General features: G+C 47.3%; 1 protein-coding gene and 1 non-coding gene across 3 annotated transcripts; both read right to left on the bottom strand.

Annotated features, from left to right (window-relative positions):
* Positions 1–412: 412 nt before the first annotated feature.
* HDC (histidine decarboxylase) lies at positions 413–25,592 on the bottom strand. Of its 2 annotated transcripts, XM_012763507.3 has the most exons (12): positions 25,562–25,592; positions 23,278–23,450; positions 19,161–19,274; positions 18,165–18,287; positions 15,640–15,774; positions 15,256–15,399; positions 14,744–14,810; positions 13,741–13,903; positions 13,559–13,649; positions 9,363–9,461; positions 1,637–1,738; positions 413–1,483 (listed from the first exon to the last, which is right to left on the bottom strand). In XM_012763507.3, the coding sequence occupies exons 1-12, from the start codon at positions 25,590–25,592 to the stop codon at positions 737–739; spliced, it is 1,989 nt and encodes a 662-aa protein (XP_012618961.2). In that variant the 3' UTR covers positions 413–736. The 2 variants fall into 2 exon arrangements, with proteins under 2 accessions (XP_012618961.2, XP_075859751.1); XM_076003636.1 differs by lacking the exon at positions 9,363–9,461.
* Positions 6,093–6,233, bottom strand: LOC142871598 (U4 spliceosomal RNA). Its single transcript, XR_012919838.1, has one exon. It is a non-coding gene; the product is annotated as a U4 spliceosomal RNA (small nuclear RNA).
* Positions 25,593–27,206: the final 1,614 nt, after the last annotated feature.

Here is a 27,206-nt window from a genome sequence, read left to right on the forward strand (position 1 = left end):
CAAGTTCCAAACCTAGAGAGGAAACATTTCAATGTCCTGGAGGACCAGAGGGGCCTGCTGGGCCGTGAGCTCCTAACCAAGTCGTGCCTTGCACAGTGCTGGATGGTGGGAGCAGCGTGGGCGTCACTGGCGGCGGGGAGACCTGGGCCTGCCTGTCACAGCTGTGTGCCCTGGGCCTTGGTTTCCTCGTTTATAAACTGCGAGCCACAGTGCCTGACTCATCTCTGACACTTATAAATACAGGCTGCCTGCCATATCCACTACCAGGGGCACCTCCAAACGCATTTTCTCACAGCGAAGTGCAAATCTTCAGCATCCTGGAAAGCAGCATCTATACGGTGCATGAGCTTAGGCACCTGGATGGGTTAGTGAGTCCATGTCTCAGTGGCCAAGTAAGTGACACAGGACATGATTTGTTTCAGCAAGCACAATTTATTTTTACGTTACATTTCATGTCACAAGCTGAACCACAGAAGCTGCCTGTCAATACACTACCCTCAGCCCTTTCTCTCTGACCTGCCTGCTGGATGGAACCTTCTAGATCATGCAGGCTTCAACTCTCCGAATGTATCCAATTGTGGGTCAAGCCCGACAATGAGGACCTGACAAAAATTATGGACTCGCCCCCAAGAAAAATGCACACACACATAAGCACACAGACTCGGCACTCAATTTTGAGGGGTGCCCAGATTCCCCGGGGAGCACGACCTCGGGCTCTGGCTGAGGACGCCCTGGTCTACACCATGGCCTGCAGGGGGCAGCAGGGCAGCTGGAGCCCACACTGGGAGCTGCATTCAGGAAAGCTGGGGACGCTGTAGAACTTGATTAGTTTTTTGAAGGCACTTTTCTTCAGCAGCATCATCTCTTCTGGAAACCTGGAAAAGATTCTGACCCGGGAGGAGCCCCCACTCTTCCCAGAGCCCTCCGCGGGCAGTGGCTTCTGAGCACTCACAGGCACGCTGGTGCAGCTGAGAGAGCGCACCGTCTTCCTCTTGTTCTGCACAGACACGTAACTGAACAGGAAGGAGGACAGCTTGTGTTTCGTGGTGTCCGGGGCCTCTTCCGCAAAGCAGTCGTCAAGGGGGTCCAGCAGGGTTTCGAGATGGCAGCCGTTTTCCCTTCTCATGGGACCGGCTGCCGCACGCTGAGGCTGCTTGATGATCTTCCTGGCCTGGGCTGGGTCATCCCCTGCCTCGTTGACACACTGGAGGGACGACCCGCTGGCCACGGCTCTGCAGCCCCTGGCTTGGGAGATGAGCTTCCCGACCTGCGGGCTGGGCTGGGATGTGCAGTGCTGGCTCAGGACCAGAGTGGCAGCATCCCGAATGAGATTCCAGTCTCTCAGGATGTCATCCCTGGTGGTAAACTGGGACGTCACAGTGAAACGGATGATCAGCTTGTCCTGGACGGTGGCCGGGATGAGGAAGAGTTGGCCAGCTTTGGCTATTTCCTTTAACACACTTTCTGTGAGACAGTTAGGACCCTGTTTGGAGGATAAAGAGAAGTGAGGCCCACATCACAGCCCCTGTCGGCACCCCTAGAAGCCCCGCCTTTATGGTTCCAAGAGGCTCAACAACCGCCCATTCCGAAACACCAAATAACATCACTCTCAGGGGGCGGTGGAAGATGGCATTACCTTTAGACGAAAAACCACCAGGCCCAGGTGCCTCTTGGCAGGAATTTCAAAGAAAGGGTCATTTCTGACCAGAGATTCAAAATATTTAGCCATTTCAGTGCCCTGGGATTGTAAACAGAGAGAGAACTGAAGTCAATAATCAGGCAAGGGACAAACTATGCATAAACGTTCACACCGCCAAAAGGTTTCAAGCCAGCAACCCCTTTCAGTCCTAGAGACCTGAGTGGCTTCTGCCTCTTCTCCGTTTCATTTTGCCCATGTGTTCCAAGCCGGAAAACCTCCAAAGGCTCCCTGTTTCCTGTCAAATGAGACCGTCCTGGGGAACTTGTCCCAGGGTCTTCTTTCAACTCAGCCCCAGAACCCAGAAGGCATGTGTCTTGCAGTCCAGGAAACTGGGGCTCCCTGCCTGGCTAAGGGAACAAGGGACAGCCAAAACCCAGCCCTGCTCTGCAATCCCGGCCAGTGCCTCATTCAGGCTTCCTCTTCCCAGAGCAACCCTATGGGCCAGCGACAGTCCTGCCCCATCCTAAGAGGCATGTTTCACCTGCCTTTTAATCCACTTCTCACCCTGGACCTCAAATGCCCTTTTGCCCTCTTTTTTTTGGCATTCCACAGAAAACATACATTTACGTATCATCCCCACCCACCATGAGGAAACAGATTTGTACCTGCTTAATTAGTACAGAGTTTCTGCTTGGGATAATGAAAAGGTTTTAGAGATAGTGGCCATCACCATACACACAGCATTGTGAGTATACTTAATGCCACTGAACTGCACACTTGAAAATGATTAGAATGGTACATTTTTGTTATGCATATTTCACATAACATAAATATATGTATAAAACATGTATATTTTTATCATGATAAAAAAATTTTAAGGATTTGTATCATATTAATCTTTCCCTAAAGTTTTATATCATCTTTTAAAATTTCCTATGGTTTTTTGCTTTTTGTTTTTAACCTAGGATTATTAACTAAGCAAGGGCAGGACTTGTCTTTTCTTTCATTTTTTAAAATTTCTCCAAGCATCCAGAAGAATCTCAATAGAATAGTTGCTAAGTAATTCTATCAGCTAGTTCTCGTATTTGCTACTCTACTTCAAGAGAAAGCAAGGGATCTAGCTGACCTCAACTTTTGACCATGATGAAACAGGTTGCTACAAACCTCACTCAGAGCCCCCTTCTCTCTCCACTGCATGGTCAGTTTCAAATGGGCTCCACTCACTGGCCCAGGAAATTTTCATTTGCATGTCCTAAGGCTCTCTCCCAGGAAAAGCATCCTAGTTGTTTTCTAGTTACCTTATACTTTTGTCATTCATTTTCTAATTTTTTCATGATTCTCCCCTATATCTCCTTCCCTCCAGGCCTATTTCTACCACCTGTCCTGCAATCTATGATGTCTTTCTGAGTAGATTTTTCTTAAATCAACATGAGTACCGATTAAGACATCTCAAGTACAGACCTGGAATCGGGCTAGCTAAAGACCATGAAACTAATGCTCTTGGCCAGGTGCAGTGGCTCACACCTGTAATCCTAGCACTCTGGGAGGCCAAGGTGCAGGATCACTTGAGCTCAGGAGTTCGAGACCAGCCTGAGTAAGAACGAGACCATGTCTCTACTAAAAATTGAAAAATTGGCTGTAGTGGTTAATTTGGTGGTGGGTGCCTGTAGTCCCAGCTACTTGGGAGGCTGAGGCAGAGGGATCCTTTGAGCCCAGGAGTTTGAGGTTGCTGTGAGCTATGATGATGCCACTGCACTCTAGCACTGGCAACAGACTAAAACCCTATCTTTAAAAACACAAAAACAACAAAAATAATTTTGCTTCTATCTAAATTTATATAAATTTGTTGCTAGATAATTTAAATGTTTAGCTATCTGTAAATTTCTTTTTCCTGTCGTTATGAGAACTAGACATGATTTATAAGCTTTTTGTTTAAAACATGATTAATTCTTTAAAAGGACAACAAAAAAATTCTGATACAAAAGTCTCTGCATCCTTAGGCTCAAATGGTTATGTTTTAGGCCGGGCGCTGTGGCTCACGCCTGTAATCCTAGCTCTTGGGAGGCCGAGGCGGGCGGATTGCTCAAGGTCAGGAGTTCAAAACCAGCCTGAGCAAGAGCGAGACCCCGTCTCTACTATAAATAGAAAGAAATTAATTGGCCAACTGATATATATATAAAAAAATTAGCCGGGCATGGTGGCGCATGCCTGTAGTCCCAGCTACTCGGGAGGCTGAGGCAGGAGGATCGCTTGAGCCCAGGAGTTTGAGGTTGCTGTGAGCTAGGCTGACGCCACGGCACTCACTCTAGCCTGGACAACAAAGTGAGACTCTGTCTCAAAAAAAAAAAAAAAAAATGGTTATGTTTTATATAACAAAATTCCTACAAGTTTGCAACTAAAACCAAGATTCTCAATGCTTGTAGATAAGTTAATTTTGTAACCTTGCCTTCAGTGTTTTGAGTTTTGCTCTTACGTTGCCTAAAGAGTTTTAAAAAATTGATAGTGACCAAGGTTCTCATTTCACAGGACATGACATTCAAAAATGGACAACAGAATAAAACATAGACTAGAGATTTCACCTGCCATATAATTCAACAGGGGCGGGTCTAATTAAAAATTGGTCTGTTAAAAGGTCAACTCTGTGCACTGTCCAAGGACAGCTCCTTAAGGCCCTAAGGATCTCCGGGGGCTATACAAGTTTTCAGTGGGTCAGCCACTACCACACATGGCACCCCACTTAGAGTTGTTGGCAAGGATTATAAAACAGGCCCCACAAACTCTCCGAGTTATGTCTGAGACAACAAGCCATGCTCCTTAAACAGATGGCCAAGTCATGCTCCTGAGAACACCTCCAATAGACCTGATGAGCGGCAATGGCTACCTGAACCTAAAATTGAGATACAAGGGACCTCCATAATAGATTGGCTTTATGGTGCCTGAGGGTCAAATGACCCCAGCTATGCTCCTTGACAGAAGTCTGAGAGCCTTGTGATACCATCATACAAAGACGCCAATCCCAGCTAGAGCCATCGTAGTAGAAGTGGCATGGATAAGGCCAAAAACTTATCAATTGGCTATTACACCTGTTCCCAGGGAGGGAAGCCATGTGTGATATTGTAGGCCAGGCTCAGACCCTGTAACAGCCAGCCTACTAGGGCCTATAAGAGAAAATACATCAATAATAATGTTACAGGGAACAGATTAGCCCTTGAGAGTTCCTGCTAAACACCTGTGTGTACAACCATAGGCTATTGTTCCTACTCTCCATGGCAAATGACAGTGTCTTTTTAGACTGGGCCACAACAACAACAAAAGTCAACAGCCAGCCTGGCTGTTGGGTTTGCTGACATCTACCCTTCTCCAGTGAGAATGGGATGCCACAGAATGTGCCGCCCTAAATGAAATCAGAGTGACTAGATGAGCTCCCTGGAAAGTGACAACTCTATCCACATGGGTGACATCAACTCCACCAAGTCATCATTGGCAACTACCTACAGCTCAGAATACCTCCCACCTGCCGATTGTCAGAAAAACTAAAAGACATGTGTTTACAATGGTGAGACAACACGTAAACATGACACACAGCCGACACACATCGATTTGGGATGGATTAACATAGACAACGGCTAAACATGGACCGTTATATCAAAAGGCCCCCATATGTAATAAAAAGACATAATCATACTACAAATTACCCCGCACACTCCCAGCTGGTGGGACGGCTGTCCCCTTCCACATATGTCCACATTGTCAGAGTGTACACATCTGACTGGACAGAAAAATGAAACTGCTTCATGAGAGCTAGCGCCACCTTCGGGGACTGGGTGGCTGTGCAGCACACACCTGTGGCAACACCTCCCCACAGTTAGACTGAAAGATATACCACCAGGTGGCCCTCCCTGCCAGGAATTATACATAAAACTCTGCCCACTGTACCTAATAACATAAAGGCCTTAAGAGCTTGTTTCCCCAAGTTGCAAAAACGACCCTTAAATATTCTAGTCCCTGGGGCAGGAACATTAAATGCTCTCACCCAAATTACTGCTCTGGCCCAATTCACAGCTAAAAACACTAAACCACACAAAAGATACCATGTTCCTCTTAAGCCAAGAAATTACTCAACAAACAAACAAAAAAAAATAGTTACACAAAATAGAATGGCCCTAGATATACTCACCACAACACAGGGGGAGATCTGTAACACCTGTTACACATACATTTCAGATTGAAAAAATAATGTTACTGATGCTTTAAATAATTTAGGTGCCCAGATCAATAACATAAAAAGTTATGAGTCTTCGATTCTTTTTCTGAATGTTTGCATTCTTTGCCTACACATTAGAGCTATGTTTTGTTAATTGGCATAATGATTATATTTAACACTTAAACTTTTGTTACTGTTGCCTGTATTATATTTTTTATATATTGTTTTGTTTTGTTTTTGTTTACTCAGTCTGCATAGGGACCACCAAAAATTGCCACTGCTGGCTATATTGCAAGTCGTCATGGCAGGGTATTGGGAAAAGTTTTCAACTGGGAATAATCGTGCCTCGGATGAACCTCATTGGCTATGATACTGCCACTGCACAAAGCTTGCTGCCTATATTATAGATATGAGTTATGGACACAAGTGACTGCCATAAAATATAAGTCAATGTAAAAATCACATATATGGTCAACTACTGACAGAAATATGAGGAGATAAAAAAAAAATTAAAAAAAAAATCACATATATAATGTCTCCTCATTCCCTACTCAAAAAAAACATTGCAAAAGAGTGACCAAAAAGATTGTAGGAGCTATCTGCTGAAAAACTGTTAAAAAAAAAAAAAAAAAAAAAAAAAAAAAGATTGTAGGAGCTAAAAAAAAAAACAGGGTAGATCAAAGAAAAAATGCCAGTTCCCCACCACATAACAAGAACATAGTGCTAGCCTAGAGTGTTCAACATAATTGTAACAGAGCAGACTAGGCAGGTACTAAGATAATTACTGGGCTCGGGAAAAGCACCCAGTACTTTCTTGCCTTAAAATGTCAGGCTCAAAGCTGCCGTGCCTGCTTTAAAACTACTTTGGTTGCCCTTTAGTGCCCTTTAGCTAATTACAATACTAAAATCCCCATCTAATAAAAATTGTACTATCATTAACATAGCATGAGTTGCATGATAACACATGACACTACTTTACCTGCATGATTTGTTTCACTATAAACAAACAGAAATACCTCTCATTGGGAAGGCTCATTAGTCTTATTATGGCTGAGATAAGAGTCACTATTAGAATGGCACCCCTTAGAGAGGTTTTATTTATCATAAAGTCACCATAAGAAATTCGTCTACCCAACTAGAAATTCTGGCCCAGATTATTAGAGATGCTTTCACTAAGTTTAATAACTCCCTAGATTCTGTAGCCAATATAATAATACATAAACAAATAGCCTTAGATTACTTATTGGCTAAACAAGGCAGTGTTTGTACAATAATCAATAAAACTTACTGTATTTATGTCAATGCCAATGGACAAATAGAAAAAGATTTTTAAAATATATAAGCAGGCTAAATGGTTACACAGTTTTAGTCAAGGTACCACCTCGGTGGAAACTATCTGAGACTCAATACAAGGGTTTTTACCATCTGTTACTTAGTTTCTGCCCCTATTGGGGCCTTTAATGACAATTTGATTATTGGTCTTTGCTTGTTTAATCTTCTTATAAAGTTTATGTTTTCCAGGTTGCAACAACTATAATTTTTTTTTTCTTTCTTCTTACACTGTAACCAACAGTGGTAACCAACTACAATTTAGAATAAAGTTGAGAGAGGGCTTCCAACCCATCTCATCAGCTGATCCAGCACATGAAAAGCACCCTGCCTTTGGGTCCCTTGAACCAGACATGCAGAGATTTTTATTCCTCCAGTACGAGTCAGGGCCTATGCCCATAAAATCAATAGGAAATAGTTAGAGAAGACAGACCTCCCTCCTTCTGTAACCCCTTAAGATTAAAGAGGAGTAGATTCTCTGAGTGAGGAAGGAGACAGGGAACCGACAGACCTTGCTGAACATAATCATAAGCCTGAATCAAAGTCTCTGATAAAGCAAGAGATGGCAGAGAAACCGGCCAAAACCAACTGGAACCCAGATGGCCATGATAAACAACCTCCGGCTACCCTCGCTGTTCATGATACCCTGATTATAATGTATTAGCATACTACAGGAAACTCCCACCATCACCGTGGCAGTTTACAAATGCCATGGCAACTCCCAGAAGTTAACCCATATAGTTTAGACAGGGGAGGGACCCTCAGTTCCAGGAACTCCTCACCCCTCTCCCAAACTCTTGAATAATACTCCCTCCGCTTATCATAAAATTAAATAGAAGTTATAAAACAAGATCCCTGAAGCTCACAAGGTGCTCCTCTCTATTGCTCTGAGAGACAGCCACTGCCCTATGGATCAACCATTTCTCTCTCTCTCTCTCTTTTTTTTTTTGTCCCCCTTTCTATCACAGTAAAACTTGTTTTTGCTCTACTCTGTCAGCTGACTCTTAAATTCTTTCTTGTGCAAGGCCAAGAACCGGCATAGCCTTCAACCAGACCCCAGTTTTGGGGTCCACTTTCCTGTATCAATTTGACTCTCAAAAGGGAGCATTCAGAAAGGTTGGCCTGCTGCGTCGGCACACTGCCCATCCGGGCCTCAGTTGTAAGCAACAGGATCTTCCTTATTACTTGTAACCTGCACCACCCATTCCCTACCCACTGCCATGAGGATCTTGAAAGAGCATAAAGTGCCTGAAGTCCCTCACTACACTGGGTGACAGCTGCTTCTCGGGTAAACATCCACTGGTGGTTACAAACATAAAATCACCAACATCAAAATGAGTCATAGTTACTCCTTCAGCCACTTCATTGTCTTGCGTTTGTTTAATGAGGAAGGAATTTCCCTAAAGGGAAGGTGGAAGGGGGGAAAGCGACACACAGGGTAAGAAAGGACAGCCTGGGTTTGCCCTGCTGCTTTTATCAAGGGCTTTGTCTTCCAGGTCGGCTCTTATAGAAATGAGAGAAAACTGCTGCTGCACCAGCTTCTTAAATAAGCCCCACCTCCTCCATGAAGAGCACAGGAGAGGGGCTGTGCCTGTCTCATTTATCTCTGTGTCCCTTTCCACGCACAATACTTCGGTAGATGCTGAATTGAACTGAAAGCAATTGTACCAAATAGGCCTTCCACAAATACCTGTTGACACAATTCAGGGAGGTTTGTTCCAGACTTGGTAGGTCGGCCTGTCCAAGCCAGGGGAGCTATGTTTCAGGCATAACCATAGTCGTGACTCACATGTTCAGCCAGCTGTGACAATTGGGGTGATTCTTTAAAAGATATGATCCTACCCTGGCCACATACACTGCCCTTTTATTTATGTTCCCTTTCTCTCTCTCTGCAAACCAGGCTCTCGGGCCATGAGTCCCCAGTGCTCAATGACAGCCAGCAGAATAGTGAGATGCTCCGCAGAGGACAGACATCAGCCCTCAGGGCCAGACTGTGCTGAACGTCCCACCAGCCAGCGAAGAGGTGGCCACCCTGAATAATCAAGCCCCAGGAGCCCACGCACAGGCCCGGACACCTGAGCCAGACACCACAGGTCTCCTGGGCAGATTTGCAAATCAGGAACCAGCCTTCGTCCCCATGAGAAAACAAAGTAACACAGGTTCGGCTCCATGGTGTGCACCACTACATACATGTCTGACATGCGCTTGAAGATTCTTCACCCCGAAGGACCGAATCACGAACCAGAGTTTAATAGAGCGAAACCGCCGGCTCAGTGGGATCTGCCAGTGCTAGAAACAAACAAAAACAGTACCCACACGGTTAGAGACAAGGCGCCCCACTCCCTGGGCGCTCCTGGTCATTATCGGTCCGTCGCCTGCCCAGCCCTCCAGGGATAAACGGTGTTACCATGACTCCCGCAGCTGTTGCTAAGGAGCAAGCCAAGGCAAGTTACCCAAAGGCTGCCCCGTTGTGTGACCAAATCCCCGATGAAAGTGGCCACTAGTTCTTGGTCCAAAAGCAGGACAAGTGGAAACCAAGTCCGTTACCCTGAACCAATGAGAAGGGCACTTTGCTTTAAAAGCTGCTTTAAAGGTTACATCCCAGATCAGAAATTCAAGATAGGGACAATACATTTTTTTTCTCTAAAAGAACCCAAGTACCTTGAGTAGCAGAAAATAAAGTCCTATTTTGATTCACCCCAAAATGTAAAGTACGGTGGTTAGAGCTCAGGTGCTAGAGCCCCATAGACCTGGGTTTGTCCTCCAGCTCTGCCACTTACTAGCTGTGTGACCTTGGGCAGCGCCACTACACTGGCTCCTCAGTCCCCGAGGTGGAGAAACAGACAGCACCTCCCAAGGAAGTGGTGCAAGGACAATAAGATGAAAAGAGTCTCAGAAGAAGCTGTCAGTAACTGTGGGCTATTTAAATGATTTAAAAAACTACAGATCACAGTAGTATTTCTGTCTAGAACCAAGCTGATCCTTATTTCATTTCCCTGCCTTGTCCTTTTTCCTGTGAGATTCGTGTGACCTCAGAGGCATCAGTCCAGCTTTCAGATTTCAAATAAGCATCCGAATTTCTGCCTCTGTTAGACTAAAACTGACACTTTGTTCCTGGTGACCAAATTCAACAGAGCTTAAAGTTCGAGACTGCAGTCGCACACCATAGATCTGAAAATTTCCAAACCAATTTTAAACTGATTTTTCAGAACTGAAAATAGAGCAAAACATTTGGAAAACATTTGCAGTTATTCTAATGAGTGAGGTGGTTTCTAGTGACCCCTCTCTCAACTGTCAGAAAACTTCTACTGAAATTTCTGTTAACTAAAAATAAATATCTGTCCCATGGAGTACAAATATTTATCTGCCCATCCACAGGGTTGTCAAATCTTCACAAATGTCCTCACCTTAATCCCTCACCTGCCTCCTGAGCCAGGCACAGTTGGGACATTATCCCTTTGTTGATGGACATTCTCCTGCATAAAAGTACTAATAAGCCCTTGATTTCAGAGCAAAACTGCAGAGCCAAAGACCAGCATGAGGGCTTTCGCTCGCCAGCAGAGGGCATCAAAACCTAGAAATGGGGCTTGGTGCAGTGGCTCACACCTGTAATGCCAGCACAAGGCAGAGGAATGGCTTGAGGCCAGGCAACATAGCAAGACCCCATCTCTACAAAAAATTTTAAAAATTATCTGGGCGTGGTGGGGTATGCCTACAGTCCTAGCTACTCAGGAGGCTGAGGCAGGAGGATTGCTTGAGCCCAGGAGTTTGAGGCTACAATGAGCTATGATGACACCACTACATTCCAGCCTGGGTGACAGAACAAGACCCTGTCTCTTAAAAATAAAAATAAAAAACCTGGAAACAGCACAAAATCCCTATAACAGGGAAAGCGTCGACTCTACCTCTTGTCCAGTGGATGATAATGAATGGATGATAAGAGTTGTCTCTAAAAATGTTCCGGTTTTCAGATGGTTGTAGCCAATTGGTGACTTTATTTCACCAACAGATAAACAGGAAGAGGCAGAGATGATTTTATTTTTATTTCTTCACAATCTTATTCTCACTTGCTCCTTTTTCTTGTCACTAGTCCAAAACCAAACCATGCTGACTCAGCAGAGTGGCTCTAGCCAACATTTTCTGTTGGATCAGGAAATCTGGACTTATAGAAGCTGACAGGGGCTCTTTAACTTGAGACATCCTCAGACTCCTCTGTGTCCCCTCAAGGTTTTGCAGGGCTCCCCTGCCAAGGGCAAGGCATGGCCCCAGCCATTGATGCTCTCTGTGCCGGGAGAGGAGAAGGAGGGGAGCTTCTCTAGCGGCCGAGAATCTAGCCCTGACTTTCGGTAATTCCAGGGTCCCAGGGATTAAGCACATCCACCCAGGAGACGCTGCTCAATGTCTGGCTCATCTCAGAGGAGGGCGGAGCTTCTACTTAAAGCTGCAGCCACCTGGGTGAAAAAGAGAATTGGCATATCCCAGAGCAGCCTTGAGAACCCCAGGATCATGACAAAGACAGCAGCTTCAGTTTTCCAGGAGTTTCTTCAAAGACTTGAAAACTAAATGCATAAGATTAGAGATGGAGGAAGGATAAGCCTAAAGTAGCACCTTCTGGATGTAGAAGTAAAAACAGTAGGATTCCCCCAGACCAGTGCTGGGAAAAGTTTAATTTCATATTTTTGTAAGGAAAAGAGAGAGGGCACTATAAAAATCCCCAAACGAATGGGGATGAACCACAGGAAAATCTGATACACCATGATACATGAATAAAAAGGTAACATGAAATTCAAAATGGTCAAGGGTAAATAAAGAGGATGCTCTTAGCTTAAGATGATCCAAATACACTAATAATAGGAGAATGGGCATCACTTCTTGCTCAGGAAAGAAACCTACAGCTATCCCAAAAAATACCTGCCCTTTGGGCTGCTTGTGAAATTTTTTAAATTTTTAATTAAAAAAAAGTTCTGAAAGCCCACCAGAAAGGGCAGTGGAGATTAAAGAACCATTCTTCTTCTATCTTCATTTGCTTCCAGAGGGTCTTCCCCGACCACAGTGAGCCCTGAGGCTTGCTGTCTGCAAAGCCAATCAAAAAGCCTCAAAAATCTGAAGAGAAGGTGAGCTGGTCCAAGGGATAATGACCAACATAATCAAGTGATGATGGAACTATTATTTTAGGACTAAAAGGGCAAGACACTTCAGCTGTCCAAAGAGATAAGATGGAAACCATCTCTTCAAAAAGAACTCTCACAGGGGTCGGGCATTGCTCTCAGCCCTTCGCTATACTAATTTGTTTAATCCTCACAGCAAGCCTCAGAATCGAAAACTGTTGTTATCATCCTCATTTTGCAGATGAGGAAATCTAGACATGGAGTTTAACTTATTTGCCCAAGGCCACACAAGTCAGCAAATGGAGGAGCAAGGATTCAAAACAGGCCATCTGGCTCTAGCACCTACATGCTTAATCATTTTGTATAGCAAATCTCTGCAGCTTAAAATAAGAGCTTTTAGGAAAATATTCTGCCTACCATTTAGGGATCATTGGCCACACAGTTATCATGCCAAGGGATCTACATGTACATTCCCATTTAAGACTCACAATACCCTATGAATTTGTGCCACTATTCCCATTTTACGGATGATGAAACCAAGGCTCCGAGAAGTACAATAAGTTTCCTGAAGGGCTCCTGTTGGTATGGAATCCCAAACCACGCTCAGCTTACTCTGCCCCACTGCCTCCCATGGGCCGTGCTATATGTAATACATGTGTTTGCATCCTGCCTCCCCTGCAATTAAGGGGAGGGCTCGTCTTCAAACTGAGGCATAACTCTGAAGAACATGTTTCCCTGAGACACAGCACAGACTGGGAATGTGGGATCGAGAGAGTCAAGGTGCAGCCAGGTGGGAAGGCCAGCCATGCTTGGAGGTGTCCAGAACCTCCCACAGGGACCGGGGCCCATCACTACCACAGAGCTGCCCACGGTGCCTCTGTCGGGGACAAAAAGGCAGAAGCGATTTAAACAAGGAGCCTCTTTCCCACCCGGGAGATTCTCCACCCTCCCCTGTTGCTGGGTAGTAAGCACAAAAGATCATCCAAGTTGCAGGCAGAGGGAATTGGTCCACCTATGGTAGAGAGAACATTTCTGGGCATAAAAAAAAAAAAAAAAAAGCCACAGAATATTCAGGAAATGTGCACACTGCCTCAAAGGTTGGCCTCATTTTCTAGGGGTTTTATCTGTTTTCTGGGTTTCATTCTATATATTCAGACACAATATGAAATGGGATGTATGGGATGAGCTCAGGGTGTGCTGCCGTCTGAAGAGAGCCAGCAGACAGGAGGTCCCGGGGGCCAGATGCCACCAGGCGTCCTGTCACCCCTGGCCACTCACCATGAAGTCGGTGGCGGCACCCGAGTTGGCGTGCCTGAGGTAGACGGGGTCCACGCTGAAGGTCTGCTGCAGCTTGTACTTGTCCCGGACCCTGGAGGTTTCCAGACAGGCATTAGGGGCTGAGGGCTCTCCAGAGGAAGCAAGGCTTTCCTGCGAGCTCGGAGCGGGGCCGCCACACTCACCAGAACCCGGTGCAGTCAAAGTGCACCATCATCCACTTGGAAGGATTGAAGGTGAAGGAGTCGGCATACTCGATGCCCTTCAGAAAGCCCCGGAACTCGGGGCACAGGAAGGCAGTGCCTGCGTACGCAGCATCGATGTGGAGCCACAGCCCCTCGCGGGCACCTGAGGAGGCAAATGTCACCTGACTGGAAGGGAGGCACAAAGGGGGAAGCTGGGCCAAGCTGGCCAGCTGGCCAAGCTGGGTGGTGGGCTTCCCAAGGAATAGCTGGGGGGAGGACGACGTACTTTGGCTAAGTAGGCGTGGAGGGTGTGGGGACAGAAGAAGGGGCATCAGTGAGGAAGTGGGGCAGAATGAGGCACCCCTACCTGCTGACAGGAAAGCCTACAGGGTCTCCCCTGGCCTTTTCGTTTCCCTGGGCAGAGAGCCAACACCCTCTAGGCCTTAACCTAGAGCATCCTGGCATGGAAACCAACTTCCCACCAGCCCACAGAGCCATGTCAGTGCCTCTAATGCAAAAGGTGGAGGGAAGATGTTTCTCTTTCCCAGTGTTTCTTGCTTGGGGATTAAACAATCCCATTTGGGTTTCTTCTCTGCTTTTACCTTTCCCACAATTTCTCCTTTCCTGCCCTTTTTCCTTTTCTGAAGCTAAACTAGGAAATATTTCACGGTCCCTCATTCGCCCTGTGTTTTGGGAGATAGCCTGCTTTAAGTAGAGTTCAACATACAGGGGAGATGAGAAAGCTGAAGGCTCTCCCACAGTTGCGTCCTATGACAGGAGGCAAGGCAGGATGGCTCTACCCCGTGTGACACCACTGGGGAAAGCAATGTCCTGCAGTGACACCTGGGAATGGCCCCCCTGACCTCAGGTGGTTCTTCCCAGGTCTCCATATTGACCAAAGAGGAGTGAGAATAATTCTACAGGGCTGGTTTCAGGTTCTTGCTCTAGGAAACATTTGAAAATGTATCCGTTGCCTTCCCAGCCAGACAAGGCAGGTACTTACAGATGGGGCCCAGTTCGGACAGGCAGTCGAATGCACAGACCCCAGTGGTCCCTAGTGTTGCACAGACCTAGCGGAAAAGAAAGGCAAGTTAACGTGGGAGGGTGGGTTCATGTGACACATCTGGCCTAAGAAAAGGTCCCACCCATCCCACTAGAACAGTGTGCATTTTACACTGTATTTTACCATGACATGTAAGAAAGACATTTTATATAGCAACCTAGTAAATATACAGATGTATATATTTTTTTTAAAGTTTCATGAAACAATACATACTCTGGCTATATGAATGCACTGATATTTTCTATTCTATTTCTTTTTAATACTGGTTACGACCCATGAAATCTGTTTCATAACATACCAATGCATAGCAGCAACTCACAACTTGTACAACATTGTATCTGGGGAACCTTTCTGCTTTCGTTTGCAACACGTTACTCACCTGGATTCTGCCAAACTTCCTTCCTCACATCCAAGTCCTATCATCCTAAACTCAGGCACACATCCTGACTTACAAAGACAGGCACCAAGCCCTGCCGCTTGTCTTCCTCAATGGCTTTCTGAAGAGCTTCCCCTCGGAGTGAGAAGTCGTCGTCCACAGGCAGAAATCTCATCTTCACAAGGGAAATCAAACCAGCCTTCTCCACCGAGGAGTGGGCCTAGAAAGGTCGCAGACACGCGTTAGCACAGAGCCACCCTGGAAGGAACACTCACCCAGGAACTGCTTGAAGCAGGAGACTGCGGGAATCAAAGGCAAGCGTTGGGAGTTTGTCTTCCCCTGCAGCGCCTGGAGACCTGAAACCCGGCATAGTCGTGCCTGGTAGGACACACTGTTCAAGGACGGAGACTGCAGAAGCCAAGCGCCGACCTGAAGGTCTGCCCCGTGCCGGGCGACTCACCTGGTCAGAGGCGTAGGCGATGAGCCGGGCGTTCAGCGAGGACTCGTCAGCATCGGGCTCAGACCTCTTCATTTCCAGGATTTTGCTCTTCCTCGCTGCCAGCAGGGCAATCAAGGTGGATTCACTCACTGTGCTCTGCAGCGAGAAAGGATTACAAAGGGTTACCAATGGCAGCCTCTCTCTGGGTTCTCTTGCCAAATTTCCCCAGGTTCCATAGTTGTGTGTGTGTGTGTGTGTGTGTGTGTGTGTGTGTGAGAGAGAGAGAGAGAGAGAGAGAGAGAGAGAGCCATCTACCTAAGGCAGTACACAGCTCCTGCCTAAGGGGCCCTCCTTCCTCCCCAACTCGCATACTGCATTCTGAAAGCAAGTTTGCACCTAATACCAACATCTTTATTAGAGAGGCCACAGAAACCAAAAAGAGAATGTCCCTTGTGGATTTGAGTTTGCTCCCCTGTAAGCCTTATTTAAAAGAACTTTCAATTTATTAGGTATGGAAATGGACTTTGATTCCACAGGCATATCCCAGAGAGAAGGTCCTGGCCTATGTGAGAGGTTAGGGCAGGCGTCCTCAGACTACGGCCCTCCGGCCACATGTGGGCTGCCTAACACATTTATCCGGTCCTCTGGGTGTTTTTGCTGTGGCTGTCTGTCCTGCTTAGCAGCAGACTCGTCCCGGGCCCACAGTGCGCATTCTCCAATGGTCTGAGGGACAGTGAACTGGCCCCCTGTTTAAAAAGTTTGAGGACCCCTCGGTTAGGGACTTTGGCCTCCATTTTGCTGTCAATGACTTTTGTGACCTTGAGCTAATATTGCCCCTCGGGAAGGCCCTTTTCCATATAAAAAATAGAGAGAATCTCTTTAACTGCCTCCCGGGATGGGAGTATAGATTGTCCAAACAAGGAACGGATAGGATTTTGCTCTGGCCATGATTGTAGAAATCCTGCAGGCCACCCCAGCAGGTCACAGGAGTCTCCATGGTTTCTCATCATTGATTTACTCAGTCTCGGTGTCTTTGGTTCTTGAAATTTTCAGGTGACCTACAGCTGATAGAATCCTGCTCAAAAGCCTAGCAGACACGGTCATGGAGAGGTGTTTGGACCAGATCCGCAGATAGTCAGTGGCTTGAAATCACTTCATAATAAGGAAGCCAAGATGATAATAATAATAATAATAATACCACCATTCATCTTCATGGCATCATGGTTCACAAAACACTTTCTGTTATCCTGTTTGTTCTTCACGACACCTCTGAGAGTGTTGGGATTCTTGTCACACTAAGATGAAGATAGGGATGCTCAGAGAGGTTATGTGACTAACTCAAGTTCACATGGCTGTTGAATACAGGAGAAAGCATGGTGGTTTGGATTTAGACAGGCCTAGGTTTGAATCCTCATTCTTCCACTCACCTGCTGTGTGACCTCGGACAAGCTAGTTAATCTGTCTGAGCTTCAGTGCTCTTATCTCAAGCACGGGGGATGATACCATTTACCTACAGGGCTCTTCAGATAATCAGCAAGATCGTGCACAGTAGACATTCGAAGTGTTCTTCCTGATACAAGATCTGAACTATTGTAACTATTGTAACTATTTGCCAACAAGCCAGAAGGTCCCCAGCGTGCAGCAATTTGTCTTTCTGGTAAGGTTCAGATTTTAATCTTGCCGCAAGGCTGGAGTGAGAGAGGGAGTCATTCAGCCAGCAAGTGGGCCCAGCCTACTTCCCATTCTCATCTCAGAGCAGTGTGGCTATTTTTATCTAATAGAATAATTCATTGAATCCTCACATCCACTCTTTGAGGGAAATATTATTATTATCTCTATCTTACAGATTATAAAACCAGGAAAATCACATGTTACAGTGAAATTCAAGAATTTGAGGATCCTCAAAGGTCTCAGAACCAAACCCTCATGAATGTCAAGGGTTTATAGAGGCGAGGGCACCTAGAAACACGCATGGTCTTTGGGAGGCACCCAGAAAGCTCCACTCTGAGGCTTTACCCTTGAGAAAATGAAAGATTTTAAGAACCATCATTTGACAGGTATCCAAAAGCGAGGGCCGGAGGATACAATTGTTGGCTTTATCCTGTTAATTGCTCTCACTGCCAACGATCTCCTGGACTGACGGGGAGAGAGAGAGAAGTCCTCCCCTTGCCCCCTCTTTCCCGCTCTTACCATGTGGTATAAAATGGTACATGAGAGCAGTTGTCAGATTTTAAACTAATAAGCCTGAATCAGGTAATACTGGAAATGTGATCACGTGTCGATGCTTTAATCTTCTTTCGAGGAAAAGAGAAGTGGCAGCAGCAAGTGTAAATGAAGCGGAAGCCGAGGTGGGAGTAGTGGAAGCCCTGACGGTGGTGGTGTCAGTGCTGTGGAGTCCATCGTGGTAGTGATGACGGTGGCGTGGCTGCCCGTGGTGCGGGTAACACGGGAAACACCATGGAGAGCAGGAGAATTGCCAGGTTAGGGTTTGGTTTATCTTTCACTACTTAGCCCCGTGCGAGGTGGAGCTTTGCCAGGGGAGGTACCTGCAAGACGCCTCCCCCCTGGCTGCCGGGGTGGTGGTGCAGGAAGTGCTCTGGGAGTCCCAGCATTTTCGCCAGCCAGTCCATGACGTTCATCTCCAGCTCTGTGCACGCGGGGCTGGAAGCCTGAAAGAGGGAATGGAACTTCATCTGCACAGCCCCAGGGCACTGAAATGCCCCCAATCGCCCAAGAAACACACCTGTCTCTGCCCTGGCCCGGACGGTAACAACGGGCACCTCCCCGGGGAAGGGATCGGTGTCAGGCCCTGTGCCCCACGCCCACCTCACCCTCTGCCAAACCAGAAAGAGGAAAGATATGGGGTTTGGATTCATGCTGCCCTCAATGAGGCGAATCCTCCAAGGCTCTAGGGAGAAAGAACCCTGGAAATGAGGGGCTTGGATTTGGCTTCCCAAGTCCCTAAAATACCCATCTGAGAAACACTCTAAAGACCAGGCAGAGGTTTTAGGACTAAGAAAGAAAGTACTCCTTCCTGGAAAAGATAGTGATGCCACCCACACGCCCTCCCCCACCCACCGCCCCAACACACACACCCTGTGAGAGTTCAGGCTTAAAATATAAAGATGTTCTAGAAAGGTTTAGCTCCATTTAAAGCTGAGTGGTGCTTGAGGAGTTATTACGGGAATTCGTAGGACATATCTCTAGCTACTGGAAGACAAGTGCACAGGGGAAACGGTGACCCAACAGGCATCAAAGTGCTTAGTTAGCGTCCTGAACTGTGACGATAACCAGATCTGGGTCCAAATCCCATCTGTGTCTCTACAAGCTGTGTGATATTGGGGAGATAAGTTACTTCAGCCTCAATTTCCTCACCTACAATACGCGTGGTTCCATAATGTTAACGAATTAGATGAGATGACTAATGTAAGGCTTAAGCTTAAAGAACCCTGTTCAGAGACCAGGACAAAATATGTCTGTCCTAGGTTGTCACTTCCCTGCTACGTCCCCCATTGCCCGTAGTTACAGCCGTTGCTACTCACCCAGGTGAACCCCAAGCAGTTGATGGCATCAGCCAGCATGTCTCCCAGCAGGGATGGCCAAGAGGTGAGGGCCGGGTAGTAGGCGTGCATATGGGGGCTCTGCCAGTGTACCACCTGGAGGCAGAGCATGCACACAGCTGGCACCAGGAGGCACTTCCAGGAGGCCTTCCTCCCCCAGACACCCTCTCCGGCAAGGGGAAATGCCACTCTGGAGGTGGGGCGACACTTTTCAGACAGACAAATAAGTGACACAACTCCATGAAAATAAGAACATGTTCATTGGTGTTCTTGCCACCCACCTGCCTCCTATCCTAAGATGGTTCACCAGTGGAGCCTTTCCACGTATGCGAAGTCCAGAAGGAAATATGCAAAAAGACATTGCTGCAGTAATAAGCTCGTGGGATTCTGGGTGGTACTTGCATCAGTCCCCAATGCTTACCCCTCAGGACGCCCCTGCCCAGTAGTAAAAGGAAGGGCAGGAACCTTAATTGCTCCAGAAGAGCAGATTGCTTTTCCTGTCCAGTTTCTTGCAAGAAGCACATTTTGTTCGATGGAGCTCTGTGTTCTCTGGGCATGCAGCTCCTGCAGAAGTTCCATGTGGGCTTGGGCTCAAACTGTCCTCAGCTTCCCCAAGGGATGAATCGAGGAGAGGAGAGGCCAGGAGGAGGGGGCAGCCCACGCATGTGGGAGACCAACCTCTAGGCTAACTTCCGACCTCCAGGCTAACTTCCGACCTCCAGGCTAACTTCCGAGCCCACAATCAAAACCGGAAGTAAAGAGGAGCTGGGCAGACAGGGAGGGTCTGAAGCATCCCCAGTGGCTCATCTGCCTCATTGATTATCTAATCTTATCTCACTGCTCTGCAAGCATGTCCTGCTCATTTCTGCATTCATGTCTTTGAGCACTGCTGTGTCCCCTAACGGGAAGGCACTCCCTATAAAGACATGACCCTCCAAAACCTGTTGATTCTTAGAATGCTACTAAATATTCCTTTTCTCCATGAACCCTTCCCCAGCTCCTGCAGCTCCCTTTGATCCCTCCCTGAACCCATGGAACACTCTAATTCTGGATGTTTCAATAACATCTTTTTTTTTTTTTTTTTTTTTTTTTTTTTTTTTTTGAGACAGAGTCTCGCTTTGTCCAGGCTAGAGTGAGTGCCGTGGCGTCAGCCTAGCTCACAGCAACCTCAAACTCCTGGGCTCAAGCAATCCTGCTGCCTCAGCCTCCCAAGTAGCTGGGACTACAGGCATGTGCCACCATGCCCGGCTAATTTTTTATATATATATATCAGTTGGCCAATTAATTTCTTTCTATTTATAGTAGAGACAGGGTCTTGCTCTTGCTCAGGCTGGTTTTGAACTCCTGACCTTGAGCAATCCGCCCGCCTCGGCCTCCCAAGAGCTAGGATTACAGGCGTGAGCCACCGCGCCCGGCCTCAATAACATCTTAATGCGTCATCCTGTTATTCCGTGTGCACAAATGCACAGTCCTCCAAGAGCAAAGACCACGTCCTGGACAGCATGTATAATGGAAGGAGCATAAGATCTAAGTCCAAGGACACAGGTTCCAGCCCCACCTCTGCCCCCAATCAGCTATGTGACCTTGTAGATTGATTTACCATGAAGCTCATGACCTTAAGCTCTGAGGTGCCATGTTTGCATGGGTCTCTTTTGAGATTTATTCTTTTTTTATTATTATTATTTTTTCTTAAAGGAGGTTTCAAAGTGTGTGTACACTTCAGACCCCATAAAAGCAGGATCATCTCCTGCACCTCTCTCAACCCCAGTTTCTCATCATACAATAAATCCTGCCTCCTGGGGTTGTTGTGTGGGTGGGGTGTATGGGCAAAGAAATTTGCCAAATGTAAAGCACTAATGTTAACGATAAACTAATCACGTGGGGACAGACACATCGAATATCCTGACTTGACTCTGAGAGAATCAAATCTCTTCCTCCGATTTCCACCAAGCAGAAGACGTGGTAAGTAGTAATATCTTCCACTTTCCATGCTTTCTCTTATGTAATTCTCACAGCACCCTGTGAAGTAGGTTCTACTATCATCTCTGTTTTATCTGGGGCCTGGCAGAGCGAGGACTCATCCCTGTGGTCACACACACCTCATGGGGACAGATGACAGTGCCTAGACAGGAACCCAAACGCCCAAGCAGGACGGTGCCCTGCCTCCTCCCATTGGGCTGCTCTGTCTCCCTAAGGAAAAGTAACTGAGGATTATCTAACCAGGGTTGGAATTAAATGGGAAAGAGAAAGTTTTCCTCCTCCTAGTGTCTAGGAAGTAGCAGGAAGGGAAAAATGAATCCAAGTTTTCAATGAGGCACTGAGCAAAAAGGGAAAGCAAAGGACCAGCTGCTCTCAGGCCAGCTCTCAGAGGCTGGTTTGTCCCCTGTGAGATGAGATGGCAGATTGGGTCCTCGCTATCATTGTGTTTAGCGACAGTATTTTGGAAACCCCAGAAAAGGGCTTCCAACTCCTGGCCCTATCAGGAGGCAATTGTCTGTTCATGTAAGATAAATAATGCAAGATAAGCCGCAGGAAGGCCTTATCAAAAACAGACAGACCTCTCTGTCCAGAAACGAGCCTGTTGGACCACACCCCCTGCAACTGCTGGAATTCCACTCGTTCGAATGCATCAGCTCGTTTCCAGCTCTTCTGACAGTTGCTTCAGCCTCACTCCCAGATTACAGTTAGCCCCTCGGCAGATTACGTTTTACAGAATGGAATCCGCCAGATAATCTTATCAGGGATCTATCTAGCCTCCTTGGTAAAGCTTTACTGACATTGACATTTTCGAAAGATGCTTGTGAAACAGGCTGAGCGGTCAAAGAGAGACGAGTATTTGGCTTGGTACAAACTCGCCGCCACTTTCTGAGTTTGGACATTTGCTCACCCCTGCCTCCAGGCATATTTCTGTCACACGTAAGTCCAAAGCTCTTTGGGGATGACGGAGGCAGATCTCGAGTCAGCCTCAGGAAGAGGCCGTATACACACACGTGGTGCAGAACGCGAATGCCCCAGGGGGGAGAGCGAGGAGGCCGGTGTGGCAGGGCCCTGGGTGCAGCCAAGGCACACTTGGGCACTCGCCAGGAGAGGTGACCGAGTGCAGGAGGAACAGCAGAGAGAGCCTCAGGAGTAAGACTGGCCTGGACTGAAATCCTGGAACTGCCAGGTACTAGTTCTGTGACTTTGGACAAGACAACGAACCTCTCTGGGCCTCAGTTTCCCCATCTGTTAAGCACAGCCACTGTGAAGATAACACGAGTGGTGCTGTGGTGCAGCCAGTGCAGTGCCGGGCACACAGCAGGGAGCCCCTCCGTGGGAAGGGAATTGGCGCAAGCTTAGCTGGAGCGCCTTGGCGGAGTGGAGTGCCTCACCCTGGTGGCCAGGGATGTCAGCGCCAGCTAGCGAGGTGGCTTCCAGCTCAAGCCCCCGGCACCAGCCAGCTTGCTGCTGTCTCCTGGCCCCACCAGCTCTGTTCCCAGGCTGCACCCTCTGTCTCTGAGAGTACCCATAATTCAGGAAGAGTTGCTTCCTGCTCCTGAAACGCAGCTCAGTCACCAGACCTGCCGTTGGCAAGGACACCATGGTTCCCACCTCACAGAGGAGAAATGGGGGGGCTGACGAGGCCTAGGCAGCTTCCTGGGCCAACCCAACCTGACACCCAGGGTGCCCTCAAGGCTCGTGTGCGCCACTTCCTTCCTCCCCTTTGGCTCGGTCTGCGACACTGTGTAGGAGGGTCCCTGGCTCTGCCCATCAGGGTTCAGGCGCTATCTCCAGAGCTGCCCTTTCCCCTCAGAGAAAATGTTCATTTCTTGGCCCGTCCCATTAGATTTCCACACTTCTGCCAGAGTACACCCCGGGATGCAGGCGTTCTTCCCCCCAGCTCCCCACCGACCTCTACAGGCCGGCCCTGGCACCAGAGATCTACTTCCGGCCACAGCCCTGCCCTCCACACGCCCAGAACACGGGCTGGGTGTCGGTGGCCAAGTGGCAGAAGGACTCGTCATCACCCCAGCCGACCCAAAGCAGGCCTTCCGTCAGGACACACCCTCCCTTCTGCGCCCGAGATCCCACACCACCCTTGTGGGCCTCTGTGTCTCACCCCAGGCATGATGATCCGCTCAATGTCCCCGAAGATGCTGTCCCAGCTGTCGGGCTCCTCAGGTGCGCTGTCGGGCAGCCAGGCCCGCAAGTAGCCAGGCTGCACATCCGGAGTCACCCGTCGCTCCCGCACGGTGCTCAGGTACTGGCAGATGTAATCCACCATCTCTCGCCCTGGACGGGAGGCAGAGAAACCAGGCTCGTGTTCCCTGGCTGGGCCTGGCCAGTTTGTGCCCGTCCCTCTCAGGTCTAGGCCAAGAGCCTTGGTAAAGAAGGAGATGGATTCGTGGGCCCAGAGAAGATCTACCCTCGCACCACCTTGTCTTCAAAATAGAAAGAAAGAGTGAAGGAGTGAATGAATGGCCGGGGGAGTGTGTGAATGGGCAAATGAACAGGACGGACAATCTCCAAAGCACAAAAATCTAGCACCAAAGTAAAATATTTCTTTTTCTTCCTCCTTCCCTTATTCACATCAATCTCGATTCACATCAATCTCCTGCTTTCTTTTCTTCTCGGAAACAGAACATCTAGTATAGTAACTGGTTAATTTACAGGTTCAGTAGAAACTCCGTAGCCTTTATATCTAAAAATTGTCACATGTACCCTGTATCCATTAGCACAGGTGGCAAATTTCCATGACCACTTCTGATAAAGAACAAAAAATCTATTTGTTCACCATTTCCCTTGGATCAGTAATCCCTCAACTTTGTTGGACTCGTGGACTTCTTCAAGAATCTGATTAGAACCATAGGCTTACACACACACACACACTTTATGTTTAATTTCTGAGGCTCATAGAATCCATAAACACAACCATGGGTCCAGAACAAGCACCCCTGCCCTAGCCTGAAATCTCAGGGAAAGGCAGCATCACATCCTAATAACCTTCTCTCTCTCCCTGCTGCCCTCATCAACACCTCAGTGCTTAGAACAATTTTTAGATGCTCAAAAAATTTGATCAAGTGAATGAGCAAATGAATAAGGAGGGAAAATAGCCAAGTTGAATACCCTGAAGCCACTGCAAATTACTTATTCTTTCAGATCTCAATCTTCAATGCCTGTCTCTTGCTCTGAGTCCCTCTCTCACTGTTTCTCTCCCTTCCTGTGTGTGTGTGTGTGTATCTGTGTGTGTGTGTGTATCTGTGTGTGTGTGTGTATCTGTGTGTGTGTCTGTGTGTCTATGTGTCTCTCTGAATATCCATAATCATTCCTTAGTACTCCCTGGGCTCTTTTTCCCTAAGAGGAGAGGAAACCCAATTTCCTGCCTATGAATTAGTTCATGAATTAGTTCACATAAAGTTCTTACAAACAAGAACCAGCCCCGGACAAAGCTGAGGAGAGGAAGGCAGATTTCCAAACCCTTCTCTCTTCTGTCTGCTCCCCTCCAAACCCCCTCCAGCCCAGCGGCTCTCAGGACCCCAGCAGGGTCCACCAGACCCCTGAGAGCTCTGGACCCACCCCTTCCCTTGTCAGGGGCAGCACTAAACATGTCCGTGTTCCACTCAGAGGATCAATGGCCATGGGAACCTGCTCTCAGCTAACTGTGCCTTTGGAAAGCAATGGAATGAGCTAATGCACCCCAAAGTGTAAAGACTATAACTCACTTAGTGAGCTCTCTCTCCGTGGAGGAGAGAGAGGAAAAGTTGGATTTTAACTTTAGCACGATACCTTGCAGCAAAGGAATTTTAGGCACTGTCATCTACTAGTGGAGATGAAGATATAAAAAATTATAAAGATAAAGACATTCAAGTTTCTCTTTTAAGCAACTACCTAGTAAGGAGAGCAATGCCTAAAAACAAGAAAACCATTCTGGTTTAGCTTGGTACATAGGAGGCACTCACTAAACAGTTATGGAGTGAAAGACTCAGTGAAAGAACACTAGTGATAGATTCACACACAGAGAATGCTGAGAGAGAGAGAGAGAGAGAAGATTTTGCAGTGACGACAAAACACTTAGAACATTTTTTTTTCTATTTCTGAATAATATGAATAATCCCTTTCTTTCCACTTAGGGCTCAGGAATCCAAATCTTCTATTTTGTGGGAAAGTAGAGAGGAAAAGTGAGACGTGGCGGGTATGTGAGAGGGAGAGTGAAAGAAAGGTTGAGAGAAGTTTTACACTCTGATCCCACATTCCTTTCACAGAGAAAACGCTGCCGAAGCCCACTTTCAAAAGACAGTTCTGGCTCTCCAGTCAAATGACAGCCTGAAATCTAAGGGCCACCCACCAGCAGCTGTTCCTGCAGGTGGCAAAAGGGAAAAGGGTCAGGGATGCCCGTCGCTTACCCCTCCGTCTGTACTCCTCAGGCTGCATCATGTCCCCTGGGCTCAGGGTCCTTCTCAATGACAGTCTCGCGCTGCAGAAGGCTCAGAAGGCAGTGGGGCAGGTCCCCGCTTGCCAGTCCCGCTCGCTCCCTGGCAGCCGGTGTGGCCCTTTATTTAAAGGCTTCTTCTCCTCTGTGAACCTCAGCTCCGCCCTTCAGAGTCCCTTCCTCTAGGTTTAATTAATTCCACCCCCTTTTTCCCCCTAGTCATTGCTGAAAACAGTGACCACAACTTTGGCTGGTCAAGACAGCCAGGATAAAAGACGCTTCTGAATTAAATGATGCACTCAGCAACGCAAGCCTGCGGGCGGGCGGCCTCCAGGTAGATGCAGGGGGCAGCCCTCGGTTCTCTCTGCCCCAGGAATTCAGACAACAGAGCCCAGGCCTCGGACACAGCTCCCAGCTCAGGGGCCCAGAGCAAGGCCAAGGGTATGCAGAATAAGTAGCAGAAATTATTAGTGTTCTCCCTGCCACTGCTTCCTTTTCAGCAGCAGAAACAGGGGGGACAGGCACTGACAGTGATGCCCCCTTGCGCAGGAACGGGCAGATGTTATCATGGAACACGATGGATTCTTTTTATTACCACGTACTACCTATTGTTGTAGAGAAGGAGAAGATACAGATCAGCAAGAAAGAATAGAAATTAAAACATCGCCCAGAATTAATCACTTTTAGCACTTAAAGAAGTGGAGTAGGGGGCGTATAAAGGGACAGGCAGAAGCCAGCGCAGGGAGGGGAAGCGCCTCTCTTGGGGCTTCATTTCTCAATAAAAGGGGATCGAACACTTTCAAGCTGCCAAATACAATAGACTTTTTGTTTATTTGTTTCCAGTCACCTCTCTTGTCCGCTTCATGGCATTTGATCAGTTATGACTTCGTCCTTGAGACACAGCTTCTCTGGGCTTTCAGACGCCGCCTCTACCTCTCTGGCCGTTTGTCTCCCCCACCCAGCCCTTCATTGATGGCACTGCCCTCTTTTCCTCCTTCTTTCTGTGTGGCTTTAGCCATGTCTGTGGCTTTAAATGTTACCCATGTGATACCCATCTAGGTTTAAACCCCACGTCAAATTTATAGCATTAGGCCCTCCCTGTCTTCTGAGCTTCAAAATCTTATATCCAACTGCTTATCTGAAAAAAAAACCCTGTGTGGCTCTCAGGAGACCTCAAACTGAACATGTTGCAAAACAAAATTTATGTCTTTCCCCAAAAATCTGTTCCTCTTTTAGTCTTCCCCATCTCAGTTCATTATCCATCCAACCATCCGCCCATTCATCCATCCATCCAAATGCTCACGGCATAGACCTGGACTCTTCTTTCCCTTTCATTTCCCCCACTCCCTGCCTAATTCGATCTGTCCAGATCCAGTTCTATTTTCAACATAAATCTCTCAAGTTCTCCCCATTTCCATGGCTACCACCCTATTCTGGTCCAAGCCACCATTGCCATTCACCTAATGCAGGAGCCTTCTATTAATAACCGACCGCCCCACAGCCATGCCTGATCTCCTTCAATCTATTTTCTACATAATAATCAGAGTGATGTTTTCAAAAACACAAATCTGATCATGACATCCCCTAATTAAAAGCCTTTAAAATCTACGAAGCTAAGA

The sequence above is a fragment of the Microcebus murinus genome, chromosome 6 (genome assembly GCF_040939455.1).
Source record: "Microcebus murinus isolate Inina chromosome 6, M.murinus_Inina_mat1.0, whole genome shotgun sequence".
In the NCBI taxonomy this organism is placed as follows: Eukaryota; Metazoa; Chordata; class Mammalia; order Primates; family Cheirogaleidae; genus Microcebus; species Microcebus murinus.